Source organism: Enhydra lutris, unplaced genomic scaffold, assembly GCF_002288905.1.
Source record: "Enhydra lutris kenyoni isolate GAN:26980312 unplaced genomic scaffold, ASM228890v2 scaffoldscaffold21, whole genome shotgun sequence".
In the NCBI taxonomy this organism is placed as follows: Eukaryota; Metazoa; Chordata; class Mammalia; order Carnivora; family Mustelidae; genus Enhydra; species Enhydra lutris.
This window is the reverse complement of record NW_019154105.1, coordinates 56,105,431-56,121,497: the sequence shown is the minus strand read 5'-3', so window position 1 is coordinate 56,121,497 and position 16,067 is coordinate 56,105,431. Positions and strand designations below refer to the sequence as shown.

The 16,067-nt window shown below is 44.1% G+C and overlaps 1 protein-coding gene across 1 annotated transcript; it reads left to right on the top strand.

Annotated features, from left to right (window-relative positions):
- The first annotated feature begins 1,851 nt into the window (after positions 1 to 1,851).
- Positions 1,852 to 10,654, top strand: LOC111148804 (clarin 2). The gene is made up of 3 exons (XM_022505618.1): positions 1,852 to 2,104; positions 7,908 to 8,087; positions 10,389 to 10,654. Exons 1-3 carry the CDS (start codon positions 1,852 to 1,854, stop codon positions 10,652 to 10,654), a joined length of 699 nt encoding a protein of 232 aa, XP_022361326.1.
- Positions 10,655 to 16,067: the final 5,413 nt, after the last annotated feature.

Genomic DNA, 16,067 nt, shown 5'->3' with positions numbered 1-16,067 from the left:
CCATGCCAGATTAGGAAACTGAGGCACCAGAGCCTCAAGCACTTGCCCAGAGGAGTAGGAATTTGAACTCAGGTCCTCAGTAGAGTTATACTTAACGATACTTCCATTCAGCACCTCAAGGGCTTATTGGGAATCATTTGTTTCCCATATTTTTCTAAAATAATCATTCTAAAAATAATTGCTTAATCCCTAAAACACCAATAGTTGACATAGGCCCATCATCTGAGGGAGAAATATGATGCAAAGGTATTGCACAGGTCCAAAGCATGCTTAACATTACTATAAGAATAATAAACGTTATTAGTCATTTATTAATACGCCAACTCCTCTTCTCAGCCTTTTGTATGTCTTCATTACCAGAAAAACATTTGCTATTTCAAGGTCATTGTGATGAAGATGACCTGCTATATTTCAAAGACCTGAACTCCAGCCCCAGCCCTGACATCCAGTTTTCTCATGAGAGGGTTCATCAGGATAGAACATCCCTCGTCCCTTGCCTGCCACGAAGGCTTGTTGCAGCATTGTGGGGACCGGGGCCGGGGGAGACGACAAGCATCTAGTAAAAGCCTTCTGTATGAGGAAAAGATCTACACAAGCTTCAGAGACACTCTTGTTTATTTTCATTATGGAGAGACCACAGAAGTGAACCCCACTATAAGGAAGGAAACTAATGTTTCCATTCCCATGTCCCTCTGGCCCCTCATTGCATTCCAAGTGAGGTTTCTGGAACTCCTGTCCATTAACAATGCAAACTCCTGAACCCCCCTCCAGACCTCGGTGACCAAATAAACAATGTCCTGTGCCACTTCTGCCAAATGCGACCTCCCAAAACTATTGAGAGTTGCTGTTATCAGTCTCACATGACGTCAAGTTGGCTTACAGTAATAGATTAAAAATCAAAATTGAAAAGCCACGGTATAAGATAGAAAGTAGGAAATATTTCATTCCTAGTGGCTATACATTAAAAGAAAACACACACACACACACACACACACAAATTTTCAGTATTAGAAGTAAAGCCCCTGACAAGGCGATCATTTGCTAACACATTAGAAAAAGACTTTTCTTTCCCACTTCAGATGACACAAGGTTTTTGGTGGGGGAGGTGCTGTTGGAGGACAGGAATGTGAATGTTGGGGTCCAGGCTGCCCCAGTCCAGCCACAAGCTGACTTCTGCTGCAATTTACGCACAGCAGATTCACCCAGTGATAAATCCACGCATCATATAGCCTGTCTACACATTTCAATTAAAAACCTTGAGAACAGAGGTCATCCCAAGGTATGAATAACGGTTCTGGAGATCCTGACAGCAGTGACATTTCACAGAAAGAAATGCCCAGGCACACAGCCCCGAGCTCGACATTTGATACCATGCGTTGTGGGCAGCATTCAAGTGCTAACCCTTACATGCTCAGTTTCCTTCTATTGCATGCATTTTTTTGAGAATAGTTAGTGTTTCTTTATAGTCAGATCTACCTAGTTTTTGCCTGCTAATAACTTCCTGGCCATCAAGAGGTCCACGCCAGGGTTATTTAAATACCTGAAAGGAACAATTAAACCCGCTGTTGAAATAGTAGTCTAGTGGGAGATATATGGTTACTTCCCTCAGTAACACACGCCTCTACACTTGAGTCAGGTGAAGGCGGTCTCTGTAGAAACTTCCGGATGTGCTGATAGTAAACACAGGCTGTGGAGGCAGGCAGTGAGGGAGGACCAGGAGATGCACTCGAAATCCTGAAATGCCGTGTTTGGAAGAGCTGACCCTGGAGCCGGAGACCGCAGAGTGTCCAGAGAATGCTGACCACCCTCGCCGCCCCTGGGACACCTGCAGGATAACCTGCACCCACTAGAATGCCTGGATGGTTCAAAAAGGCGTGGTATGGGCTGGCATCTTTACTCAGCTTCTCCTCCTTTATCCTGATCATTGTTGCCCTGGCAGCGCCCCACTGGTTGAGTGGGAAAATCCTTTGTCAGACTGGAGTGGACCTGGTCAATGCCACCGACCCAGAGCTGGTCAAGTTCATTGGGGATATTTACTACGGGCTCTTCCGAGGATGTAAAGTGCGACAGTGCGGGCTCGGGGGCCGCCAGTCCCAATTCACGAGTGAGTATATTTGGGGCACACAAGCTGTTTTATGACACTTTTTTTTTTTAATTTGTAAGAGTGCTTATGTCTAACTGTGGAATTTGACTTCTGCCTCAACTTAAGGCACGTTGACATTCCTGTTCAGCACCAAGAACATTTCTTTCTTTCCTGCAGAGGCCTTTAAAAACATTAAAAACGGGGATTTGTATACTTCTGTAGTTCACCTCTATTAGAAATAACTATTAAAATATTGAGCGCTTACAAGTATCAGACATTCTGCTAAATGTTTTACATGGCTTCTCTCTCTTAAGCCTTAAAACAAATTTATGAAGAAGGAATTATTAACGTTTCCATTTTGCAGAGGACTACATTGAGACTTGGAGAGGTTATATAACTTGCCTGAGGTCCCCCAGCCAGGAAGTGGCAGAGCCAGACTTCAGACACCTGTCACGTGACTGGGATGTTCTCAGCCAGCCCAGCATGCTTCCACTTCTATTTATATAAAACCTCCACAGGCTGAGAACAGGCAAAGAGGCTGTGTGCCCGGGCTCTGGAATCACACTACTTGGGTTGAGAGCCCAAGTTGGGTGATCCCTGGAGGGGAGCCCTGGGGCAAGATACTGACTGCCCTCCATGAACGTGAGTAGTCAGGGTCATCCGCTGACATCCAGGCTGACCTCAGAGCTGCTCTGGGTGTAAATAGAGCAGAAATCCAAGCCCAGCTTTACAAAGGGTCTTCTGGGAATTAAAAAACAAAGCAAAAAAGTCAATATTCTGCAAGTTTTTAGAATCAACTGGAACGCTCCAGAGAACAGTGTCCTACACAAACATAATTCATCAACATAATGCAATGCAAGGCGATAAGGACTTTTACTCATTTGATTTCTATATTTCAGAATTGTAGTTTTTAGAATCCTGCCCAGGGTTAAATATCTTATTAAATACATAAAGATAGGGGCACCTGAGTGGCTCAGTGGGTTAAAGCCTCTGCCTTCAGCTCAGGTCATGATCCCAGGATCCTGGTATCCAGTCCTGCGTCGGGCTCTCTGCTCAACAGGGAGCCTGCTTCCCTCTCTCTCTCACTCTCTGCCTACTTGTGATCTCTCTCTCTGTCAAATAAATAAATAAAATATTTTTTAAAAAATACATAAAGACAGAAAGCTAAAGCCATTATCAAATATGATAATATGAGCTGGCATCACTTATATACATAAAAGAAATACATATTTGTTATGGATATTCAGGAAAAAAAATCTCTGGGAATATTTATATTTACCCAGCAATTAAATTGGACCAAGGGTATTGGAAAAATAGTTCCATTAAAAACATTACACACACCCACACACATGGAAAACACATATACATAAAGAATTAAAAATAAAGGTCATCAAAAGGAGACCATGACAATGATACACACTAGGTGATTCTGCATTGGGTCTGTTTGCTTTAAAAGACATCACTTGGTGAGAAAATTGGTGGAACTTGAATGGAGTGTCAGGATTAAGTGATAGTCATGTGCTAGCATTAACTTAATGATTTTGCGACTATGGTTCTGTAAGGCAATCTCTTTCTGAACGAAATAGACCCTAACGTACTCAGGGATGCAGAGACAATTTACCAGCAGTAGTTCAGGAGAAAAAAAACAAATTCCTTTGTACCATTCTTACAATTTTTGGCAGTTTGGGATTCTTTCAAAACCACACACACACACACACACACACACACACACACTCACACACAAAACTAAGGGAGAAAAGACACAATTTTTAAATAGTCATCATTAATGGAAATGAAAGAACCTCATGAAGGAAGTTCTCAAGCTTGAACAAGGGAGTGACAATTAAAAGCAGCACGATTCCAGAGACTGTAGTCAGACAGTGCTTAGGGAATATAATAAAAATAGCCCCTGGTAATTATATAGCAAGATGTATCATGTAACCATGATAACTGCCTTCTTACATACTAGATAATTTATCTGTTATGTTTATTATTTATTATCTGTCTCCACCCCTTTAGTATGTAGTGCCATGAGGGCAAGGATCTTGTCTTATTCGTTGATGATCTCAAGCCCCCAGAAGAATGCTTCAAAACACTGGCACTCAAAAACACTGGTCGAATGAATAACAATAAGTACTTTTTAAAAAAGGTTTTATTTATTTATTTGACAGAGAGAGAGATCACAAGTAGGCAGAGAGGCAGGCTCCCTGATGAGGAGAGAGCCCGATGCGGGGCTCAATGCAGGGCTCAATTTGGGGCTTGATCCCAGGACCCTGAGATTATGACCTGAGCCGAAGGCAGAGGCTTAACCCACAAAGCCACCTAGGCACCCCAACAATAAAGTACTTTTAAATTCATCTGTTCTGAATGTTCCCGTGCAAGACACCAAACTTGTGACCCATGCTACACTAATCCTCCACAACCCTGCCAGTTAGGAGAAAACTAAGGCTCAGAGAGGTTAAGCAACTTGCTGAAGGTCACAGAGCCCTCAATGCTGGAGCCAGACCCCAACCCAGGTTAGTCTGATCCCAGACTTCTTAATTTCCTCCATGTTGCTCCTTCTGGAATTTGTGACTGGTGACTTTCCCAAAGCTAGGCATCTCCCTAGTAGTCCTTAACTGTTCTCCTAGAATCCAGCAAAGGGTCATGGGGAAGTGGTGGGTGAATGGGGATTCCTAGGGGTGTGAGGTTCCAGGGTGGACAGATACCACTAGAAATGACTGAGTGGTTACCCCAACAAACATAGGGTATATTAGTTCCCCGGAGCTTCCATAACAAAGTACTATGACAAACTGGGTGACTTAAACAGTAGAAATGTATTCTCATAGTTCTGGAGGCTAGAACTCAGAAATCAGCTTGTGGACAGAGCCATGCTCCCTCTGGAACCTATGGGAGAAGGAGCCTTCCTAGCCTCTTCCAGCTCCTGGTAGCCCCGAGGGTTCTTGGCTTGTGGCCATGTCATCCAATCTTCACATGGCATCCTCCCCGTCTCTCTTCACGTGGTCTTCCCTCCACGTGTCTGTGTGTCCAAATTTCCCCTTTTACCAGGACACCAATCACATTGGATTAGGGCCCATCTTAACAACTTCATCTTAATTAGCTCTTAAATACCCTATTTCCAAATAAGGTCATATTCTGAAATGCTGGAGATTAGGACTTCAACCTTTCTTTTTTGTGGGGGATGACAGGGAGAGCACAGTTCAATGGATAATAGAGGATGTGAGGTGGCAGTTGGTAGGTCTAGCATAATTTAGGAATCCCAAAGCACAAATTACCATTTCTGGAGAAGGAGCTGAGGCAGATACCAGCTTTGCAGTAGAAGAAGCCCCGAGGAGAACAGACAAAAACTGAACCCTTCCACAGCAGTGCTGATTAAACCCCTGCCATCCCAGCTCACAAGAATGTAAACTCCCTCTGCCAGAAGCCAGAGCAAAGGAGCACTTTCTGTTTGTCCACTGGAGGAGCTCAATAAATGTCCCTTTCCCTCCTCTTCCTTCCCAGAGGGATGCCCCCACAGGAGACAGCCCCCCCGGGGGCTCATCTAACACAGTCTGCTCTCTGCAGCACCAGAATTGTGTGAGAATCATAAAAGATGTTTTAGTACCAACTCTGGGTAGGACAACGTTCAAGAACGTTTAGTTTTCCCAGCTGCCCTGGGGTGTCCCAGAGGAGGGAATATAAACTTCCATTCACAGCACCTTGGGTTTGATTCTCTCTGAAAACGCTCACTGGAGCTGAGCTACACTGTGTTGGCTGGTTTTGCACTGCTGCAGGTCAAGGACAGACTTGAGTCTATCATAACATTCACTCATGCAGGGCTGAACATTTGAAAAGAAAAAAAAAAAATCTAAGGGACACTAAGAAAGGAGAGAAGCAATGGTTAAAGAGAAACCTTGCAAGAAAAATTCCTTGGAAAGACGCTCAGAGTAGTTTCTGATGCCCACAAGATAACCACCTGGAGATAAATACAAATGGAAATACAGAACTGGAAAGAAAGATAGATTAGAACTAGGATGTAAATGTGGAGTGTCTGGAAACTTCTCAGTGGAAAGAATTTTGAAGGGAGAAGGACCAATATTTATTTCTCAAGCTTGGGAGGCACCAACCTTCTGTGACTACAGGAAGGCAGGTGAGCCAGCAAAGAGCCAGAGGGGAACGAGTTCAGGGGAGTGAGGTGGAACCAGGAAAGCTTTGAGTCCTGGCTCCCCAAGGGGGACAAGAAGGGGCTGATCGTGACATCAAAGGATGAAGCAGGGGGGCACCTGGGTGGCTCAGTGGGTTAAAGCCTCTGCCTTCGGCTCAGGTCATGATCCCAGGGTCCTGGGATCGAGCCCCACATCAGGCTCTCTGCTAGGCGGGGAGCCTGCTTCCCTTCCTCTCTCTCTGCCTACTTGTGATCTCTCTCTCTCTCTGTCAAATAAATAAACAAAATCTTTAAAAAAAAAAAAAAAAAAGGATGAAGCAGGAAGTTCAAACTCACAAAGTGGACCCTGATTTGACCAGGAGGTGCTCAGTAGAAACCCTGGAGTAGCTGCAGAAGAAGGGGTATGCTCGGGTTTTCTTTAGCTTCCGTCATTTTAAATTCTTCAGTGTGATTACTGAAAACAGCGATCTAAACTCCATATATCATATGGCATCCAAGATTATAATCTCATATAGAATTCAGAGTCACCTTGCCCAAAGATAAGGGACTTAATGCCCAAGCCTAAATTGAAATCGGTTTAATAAAATCTACCTTACATCCTTGTCCAAAGCATTGAATGACATAATGATGTAAAGGGTTTGGCACTTGACGTGGCTGTGCTCAGCATATGTTGGTTACTCTCAGTTCATATGCAGCTATTGCTACCCCATTATACTGATGAGCAAACTGAGGCTCTGCGGAGTCATGTGACTTTTCCTAAGTCAGAGAGTAACAATAGAACTGCAACAGCCCCAGCCGCCATCTTGAGAACTCAGTCTTTCCCAGGCAGTATCTGCCATACCTTATCATTTACTTCTCATGGCTACTGTGTGGTGAGCAATATAGAGGAAACAGATACAAATTAAGATCTCACTAAATTATTCTGCCACATGAATATGGAAAATTAATATTCTAATAGAGTATGGTGCACATGAAAAGTAAGTGTCCATCATACATGGGGAAAAATGACTACCTTGCCCAGGGATCCAAGGTGATGCTCCTAGCTTCCTATCAGTGCTTATTAAGTGCTATTATTATTCCCATGCATTTCACTTGATCCACTCAACAATCTGGTAAGATGGGTAGGGGAGGCAGGGTTCAGAGGATTCTATTTTATACCTGCGGCAAATGAGTGAAACTGGGATTTGAACCCAGATCTTTGGATGCCAGGTCTAGGCTTCACTCTGCTATGCCCTTCTACACTCTTCACAGATGTACCTGAAACCTCTTGCACCTGTCTGATTTAATGAAAGCAACTCTCTGACCCAGATTAAATCTTTTCAGTTGGCCCTCTTTGATTGACTCTCTTGCCCACCTCCTTTGCTAAAGAGCCACCATCTAGGGCTTGTGTGCATTAGCTCACACCGGATCCCAGGGCTTTGAAGCCAGTGCAACTTAAATTGCCAGCCAGGGCACATTCCGATTTTGCATCCACTGCAAGAAAGAGAGGATTATTGGCCAAATGAGAATGGCAAATCTGGGGTCCATGCGTTCATCTCAAGAAGTCTCCTGCTTTTTGAAAACCCAGACCTTGCTGCCTTGCCCTCTCTCCACTCTAGTAAAGCCTTGGGGTAAGCAAGCCTGGGGTAAACTTGAGCCCAGCTCTGACACTGAAATATTGGCTGTGTCTTCTCTTCCCAGTCTTCCCACACCTGGTGAAGGAACTCAATGCAGGCCTCCATGTGACAATTCTGCTGCTCCTCTTCTTGGCCTTGGCCCTGGCTCTGGTCAGCATGGGCTTTGCCATTCTCAACATGATCCAGGTTCCATATAGGGCAGTCAATGGCCCCGGGGGCATCTGCCTATGGAACGTCCTCGCAGGTAAGGAAGGCCCCCAGGGAGAGAAATTCATGTCTACTGCCACCACCAGGCTGAGTTCCAAGTAGGTAGGTGGAAGTTGTGCAGGAATTAGAACGCCCACCTCAGTCTTTACTTCCCTAAACTATAACCTTCCTCATGGGCATGAATGTCCTCTTTACTGAAAGTTGCAGAATCTCTGTCACAGTAAAGAGCCAAATTGGTGGCTTGCATGAGTGGCTGAGGACTTGAAGCAAAGAGGAGAGGTGGGAGTAAGAAGAGAAGAGAGCTGGGGGTGGAAGGGGGAAGAGAGGGCACTGTGGGTGGAGGGGAAGAGGTGAGCCCACAGCTGTAAGGGTGGGAGGGAGCCTTCCAAATGACAGAAGATGAGGCACCTGGCCTCTTTTCATTTAAAGCTCACAACCTCCTTATGAGGCAGTATCGTTAGACCCATATTTACAGACGAAGATCCTGAAGCTCAGAGAAGTTAAAAGCCTTACCCAAGGCCACACAACAATAGGTAGCAGAGGTGGGATTCCAACCAATGTACAACTAAGTTTAAGCCCTTTGTCTTTCCTTTAATCATCGTATTAATTATAACCATCATGACCTATTTTCCAAGACAAAAGACAAAAGTGTGTGTTGATTTGGGATTATATTTTACTCCCAAATATATATAGATATATGTATATCTATATATTTATATATAATATTTTATATTATAATATCTTATATAATATACATATTTAATTCATGTTTAGCATTTAGTTATGCACGTAAAAAGCCATATGCAAAAAAATAACAAGATTCCCAGAAATGAAGCTGTTTCTGAAAACAGTCAAATGGTCAAGGATCATGATGGCAATAACCTATCCATATCTTTGCCTTATACAGGGTGACCAAAAAGTGTACAAGGACATAATGTTGTTTTACCATGTATCATAATGTAATGTCAGTAGACCAGTTACTGTGTATTTGCCTGCATTTGCAGACCACGACCATCCTATAAAATTACTTATATACATGGCTGGCCCCTTCCAAACTGCAGGTATCTTGGCTCCATCCGCATGAACCCTCCTAGCGGCTGACATGTAAAAAGTGCTCAGTCCTAGGATTGGATAAACGCTCCTCTCTGTCAAGTTACTGCTTCAGAGAGATGGCACTCTCAAGCACTACTGATGAGAATATCTTAAAAAGGCAGTTCAACAAAACTTTAGTGTTAAAAGTGTTACAAGGCATTAAAAATAATATATTTTTAAAGACTGCAGAAGGAGGGGCAGAGAGGGGGTGGGGAGAGAAGCAGACTTCCTACTGAGCGTGAAGCTTGCGGCAGGTCTTTTTCCCAGGACCCGGAGATCCCCACCTGAGCTGAACCAAGAGTAGGGCTCAACCAGCTAAGCCACACATGCACCCCCAAAATATGAATATTTTTTTAATTAAACCAATCCAAATAGGGATTTATGCTAAGGAAATAACTGGAAAAGAGTACACAGATGTATATAAAAAGGTGTTCACTGCAGCACTTTATAGTAACAAAATTTAGATGCAATCTAGATATCCAGAAATAAAGTCATGCTCAATTAAACTTAATTAAATTGGTTAGGTGTGTTGCTTGAAGAACACATTATGCACCAGTTTAAAGTGGTGCTATAACAGAATACTTAACAATATAGAAAAATGTTCAAGTAAAGGGGGAAAAAAGAGCATTACACAGTAAAAGCTTCAGAATACAATTTTGTTAAAGAGGAAGAAATGTAAAGAAACACATTAAAATGTTCAAAGTATTTATACCCAGCTTTTAGGATAAAAGTGAATTTGTATTTTCATCTTTGTGACTTTCTCTGGTGTCCAAATTTCCTTTAACAAAGACACAATAATCTAAGCAAAAAGTGTGATAAATGTGTTTTTTAAATATTAATTAAAACCATCCAGTAGAAAAGCAAAAAGGAAGAGAGAGAGAACCGCCCAGAACACGGAGGTTGGAAGCAACAGGTAGGAAAGTGAGTGAAGTTTGGAACCATTCCAGGTTCCCCTGTCTGCTTCCTCTCCTCTTTCTCTTACCTCCTCTTCTTATCCTTAAGCTGGAAAGGGAATGATTAAAGGGTGGTTAAGGATGATTAAAGATTTCTCACCTTGGAGTCCGGAGGTAGATCCCCACGGTGGAGGTAAAGTTTGCTTGAGAAAAAAAAAAAAATTGTTGTGTCACCCTAAGAATTTTTCAACCCAAAGCAAATGTGTCGCATGTGCTACAGAAGTGCCTTCTCGCAGATGGCCAGTACAGCTGTACCAAGGAACGCTGAATGAGGGTGACGTTTTGGGTTGCAGGTGGAGTCGTGGCATTGGCCATCACCAGCTTCATGGCCGCGGTCGAGTTTCACGACCTCACCGAGCGCATCGCCAACTTCCAGGAGAGGCTCTTCCGCTTCGTGGTGGTGGAGGAACGGTACGAAGAGTCCTTTTGGATCTGTGTGGCCAGTGCCTCCGCCCACGCTGCGAACTTGGTAGTGGTGGCCATCAGTCAAATTCCGCTCCCGGAGATTAAGACCAAAATCGAAGAGGCCACGGTCACGGCTGAGGATATCCTGTATTGATCGTCCTCTGCGGCTCACACCCTTTCCTGAGTCAGTTCTGCGGTGTGAACCACCACCACATTTTGCGCTCAGGCTTTGCAGTCCAGAGCGCCCCTGTTCTGGAAGGTAAGAAGGAGAAAGTGGAGAGAGGAAGGGCGGTGCCTGGACCAGAAAAAAAAAGCTTTCCCATACTCCTGGCATCTCTGCCCTTCCCTCTCACTGACCTTGGAGTTAGAGACTCTGCTACTTGCCAGCTGTGTGGACACTGGACAATTCACTCAATTCCTGCTTCTCACTTTCCTCATCTGTAAAATGGAGGTAATAAGACCTCGCAATGTTGTGATGAGGTTTAAATGGGCAATATGTTGCCAACCTTTGAATCAATATATATATCTGGGATTAGAGTCTTCTACAGATATAAGGTAATGAACACTCCAATAAATGTCTATAGACCCCTGTTCTGTTCCACACAATATGAGGGGTGGAAGTAAAGAGGCATATGGTAACACCCCTGCCCTCCAGAAACATTTAATCCTTCCACATGACAGGCATCAGATAGCAACAATAACACTAAGAATGAAAAATAATTGCTTTTTTTTTTTAGTGGTTACTATATACTGGACACTGATCTAAGAGTCCTACATATATGGGGTCCTCACTATAAATTCAGATTGTTGGTACTTTATTTCCACCTTATAGATAAAGAAACTAATGTATCCAGAGATCGGGTAACTTGCTGAGGTCCAGAATTCAGTTGAGGAAGTCTGGAACCAAACTGTATACTTGCAACCACTTTGCTAATCTGCTGTTGGATGGATGGTCAAGCAGTTGGAATGCAATGTGATAAATGTTATGACAGTAGGTGCATGAAGGACTGAGGGAAGGAATTCATTCTCCTGCATGGGATGTGGTACTAAAGGAAGTATCACAGAGCTGACATTTGATCGGAACTTCGAAAGATGAGTAGAGTTTTTCCAGTGGGGAAGGAAGCAGGTTTGCAGAAGGGCATTTTGGGATGAGTCAGCAATGGCGGGGGGCGGGCACAAGCGATGGAATTACACAGCGGGCCTAGAGACGTGCGAACACCCAGACAGATTAGAATGTTGTTCTAATTCACCAGTTAGATAAACCCAGTTGCTTTGTGTTGGGTTTCCCTTCAGCAGTACAATGATGGTTAATTATATGTGCCAACTCGGCTAGGCCACTGTACCCAGATATTTGGTCAAACACTATTCTAGACGATTCTGTGAAGGTATTTTTTGAACAGGATTAACATGTCAATCAGTAGACTGAGTAAGAGGTTGCCCTCCAGCATGTGGGTGGGTCTCACCCAATATGTTGAAAGCCTTAGGAAAAAGACAGACCTCCCTCAAGGGACTGGGAATTCTGCCAGCAAGCTGCCAGGGGACTCAAACTGCAGTTCTACTTGGATCTCCAGCCTGCCACCCCAGCCTGCAGATTTTGGACTTGCCAGTCTCCACAGTCATGTGAGCCAATTAAAAAAAAATTCTCATCCCTTCTCGGCCTTTTGGCTAAGATCAAGTGTAAACAAAAAAATCCTCTGGGGTGCCTAGGTGGCTCATTTGGTTAAGCATCTGCCTTTGGCTCAGGTCATGATCCCAGGGTCCTGGGATCGAGATCCGCATGGGGCTCCTCGCTCGGCAGGCTGCCTGCTTCTCCCTCTGCCTCTGCTCCTTCCGCTGCTCATGCTCTTTCTCTCTCTCTCATAAATAAAATAAAATCTTTTAAAAAAATTCTCTTTCCCTCTGCCTGTCTCTCTCTGTCTTTGCACACACACACACATCCTATTGATTCTATTTGTCTGGAGAATCCTTGCTCATACAGGTACAAAACTCCATTAACTCACTTTCCTACAATGCCAGCTGAGCTGACTCCTTTGTCAGGTCTCCTGGCTTCATGCCAAGTAAAAGTTGTCTCATTCCCTAAATTCGCTCCATCTAAAATGACACCCGACTTTGCTTAACGCTGAGCTTCTGGAGGCTTCCATGGCATCTCTCCGTTCTAATTGCTCATGATTCCCTGCTGGGCCCATCTGTCCCTTCCAGCCTTCTATCCCCATCCCACACACAGGGGCAGTACTGTTTACCAGACTGATGTCACTCATCAAATATGCAGATGGCACAGGGCTAGAAGGGGTGGTTAACGTGATAGGAGATGGATCCAAGAGATAGTGCCAGAGTGCAATGCTGAGTTGAAAACAAGTGGAAATATCCATGTCCTATTAAATTTACCATATAAATTTAAATTTTATTTTATTATATAAAGTCCTCCTGACAGTTGAAAAATAAATCAAACAGAAGACTGGCAAATTTATTTATGATAACTATCTGAGTCTTGGTACATTTATTCATTCAGCGAGTACTGAAATTGATCTAGGGGCTGGGAGTAGAGCAGAGAACAGACAGACAAAAATCCCTGTGATTCACACTGGACTAACAACATTAGTCCGGCCACAGCCTTCAATGTGATCACTGCTTCAGGGGTGTGCAGACTGCCGCACACAGGCAGAGCAAATTCACTTTTGCCTCTAACAGTAGAATGATCGCATCAAGACGCTAACCTGGACCAAGATAGGGGGTTCCAGGGAGTCCAACTGCAGGCTTTTGTGAATTTTCCTGGAAACTGAGTCCAGAGCTTTCAAGGGCTTCAGAAGCATCTGTAACACCTTGAAAGTTTTAAACCGTGACCACCAGGTGACACCGACCTGGTATAAACACAGCATCGTGTTCCATGAGGTCCTAGGGAACACCTTCCACTCCACTTATGAAGTAACTAAGGTGATTCATAGGCTCTTATTCCCCCTCCTCCAAATTGCAGACTTGAATGGTTCCCTGTTGCTAATGACGGTCTAAATAGGAAATAAACTCCTTCTTTAAAAATTAAGTGTCTGGGGGCACCTGGGTGGCTCAGTGGGTTAAGCCGCTGCCTTTGGCTCAGGTCATGATCTCAGGGTCCTGGGATCGAGTCCCACATCAGGCTCTCAGCTCAGCAGAGAGCCTGCTTCCCTCTCCCTCTCTCTCTGCCTGCCTCTCTGCCTACTTGTGATCTCTGTCAAATAAATAAATAAAACCTTTAAAAAAAAATTAAGTGTCTGATGTTCAAAGTCACCAAAATGGGCTGTTAAGTATATCACTCATGTGAATGGAAAATCTCAGGCCCAGAGCCCATCGAAATGGTTATGTTTTCCCCACACCTAGAAAAAAGTCACCAAACTCACTTCCTGCCTAATGCTTCAAGTCACCTTCAGTAGCAGCTGGGGGTCAAACAGGGGAAAGAGGTTAATGTGCCTTAGGTGAGGGCCAGCCCTTTCAAGGTCTCCATTCCTCAAGTACAAAATGAGAAATTCCAAACTACATGACAATGACCACCATCTAGCGTGGGCCAGGCACCCTCCATACTTTCTTCCTCCTTCTGACAATTATTCAAAATAAGTATCTTTGTCTTTGTTTTACAGATGAGCAATTTCAGGTCCAGAGAAGTGAAGTATTTGAAGTATAGGCCACCCTATTCGTAAGTGATGGAGAAAGGATTCAACCCCCATCTACATAATGCCAAGGCCATTGGTTTTCCTGCTGCGCCATGACTACCTTTCTTGAAAGACCTCTAAGGCTCCTTCCCAGGGCTTCTGCATGTGGCTGTGAGGGTTGCACCCTGCCCAAGAGGTAGCTCTTCTAATCTAGCCCATGACCCCCTCTTGCAATGGCCTGCAACTTCAGGAAAGTTTCCACCCAGAAGGGGTGTCTTCTAATGCTCACCAAAGTGTCTGATGGGCTCCCAGGACCCACTCCTTCTAGGCTAGCAGTCCATGCGAAGTCAAACTGTTAACCGTAACAGTATTCTGTAACATGGGTTAGAGTGTGATAATGATGATTAATTCTCATATGTCCTTTAAAGGTAACTAGCATATGCACACACTGATATATTATTACTGATATTCACTGGGGAGATCAAAGCCATTGCGACTGAGCTAATTTCAGAGAAGTAATTCATTATCAGCAAAACGAAGTGCTACTTCACGTTCACTCTGTGACATTTGGGTAATACATGATGTCTCAGACCGTTTGGGCTGCGATAACAAATTACCATCAACTGGCTTACATGACAGAAATGGATTTCTCATGGTTCTGGGGCTAAAATTGACAATCAAAGTGCTAGATCTGGTAGCTGATGAGAGCCTGTGTCCTGGCCTGCAGGGGGCCAGCAGAGAGAGGGAGACAGAGACCCCTGTACCTTTGTATAAAGACACTAACCTCATTCATCAGGGCTCCACCCTCATGGCCCAAACCACCCAAATTCCCCACCTCTTAAATACATCACATTGGAGGTTGGGATTTCAACATACGGATTTGGGGAGAACACAAACACTCAGGCCATAAAACAGGATTTTCATTAATGAAAATGTACCAATAAAATATACAATTGATCAAAGACTTTGGGATAGCAAGAACCCTTCCATGTCAAATCAGAACAGCATTATGTTACAAACACACTCCTCTCTCTTTCAAGAAAAATAGGAAACCCTGTGAAAAGGGAATTAAACAGTTCTTCACACTTCCAAAGAATGTAATGAGCTTGCACTTCTACTGGGGGGAAAAAATTAACTGTTTTCTAAATTGTAAGGTTGCTGTGCAATAATTGGTGATCAGTGAGAACTAATGCATGCTATAGCAAAAGTTTCCAACATAATCCAAAATGACAATTGTATTAGTCTCCTATTGCTACTGAAGCAAATTGCCACGAGCTTGGTGGTTGATAACAATATGCATTTATTATCTGAAGAGTTTTGGAGGCCAGGCTGCCTGGGTGGCTCAGTTGGTTAAGCATCTGCCTTTGGCTCAGGTCATGATCCTGGGCTCCTGGGATTGAGCCCCGCATTGGTCTCCTGGCTCAGTGGGGAGTCTGTTGCTCCCCCTGTTTGTGTGTGCTCCCTCTCTCTCGCTCTCATAAATAAATTTTAAAATCTTTAAAAAAAAAAGTTTCAGAGGCCAGGAATCCTCAATGGGCCTTCTTCTGCCTTTCTTCTGGAGGCTCTAGGGGAGAGTATGTTTTCCTGCTTTCCCACCGTTGGGTTCCCCAATAACGGGCCCATGGTCAAAGGAGCGAGACTGATACAAAGCGAAGGTCAAGCAAAGCTTTATTTCGCGCCAAGCATCAAGAATCAAACCGACCGTCAAACAGACCTGTCGGGGCCACCCCTTACAGAGAGGGCAACGACTTCCTGCCTTACAGACTAACTTTTATAGACCAAAGTCCATGTGGTTGGGCCTGGCCACACACAGGTGGCCGATGAGATTGTAACACACAGAGAAAGCTGCACGGTCATGCTAGGTCACACACAGGTGGCCAACTGAACTACAATTTACTCCATAGTAGCTATTTGAACTAGCTTATCACCTTGGTCAGAATTAGCACC

Excerpts from the sequence above, each read along its gene's own strand:
- LOC111148804 (XM_022505618.1), top strand. The coding sequence starts at position 1,852 with ATGCCTGGATGGTTCAAAAAGGCGTGGTATGGGCTGGCATCTTTACTC. Across the intron at positions 2,105-7,907 it reads CCGCCAGTCCCAATTCACGA|TCTTCCCACACCTGGTGAAG; the intron begins GTGAGTATATTT and ends TTCTCTTCCCAG. Across the intron at positions 8,088-10,388 it reads CCTATGGAACGTCCTCGCAG|GTGGAGTCGTGGCATTGGCC; the intron begins GTAAGGAAGGCC and ends TTTGGGTTGCAG.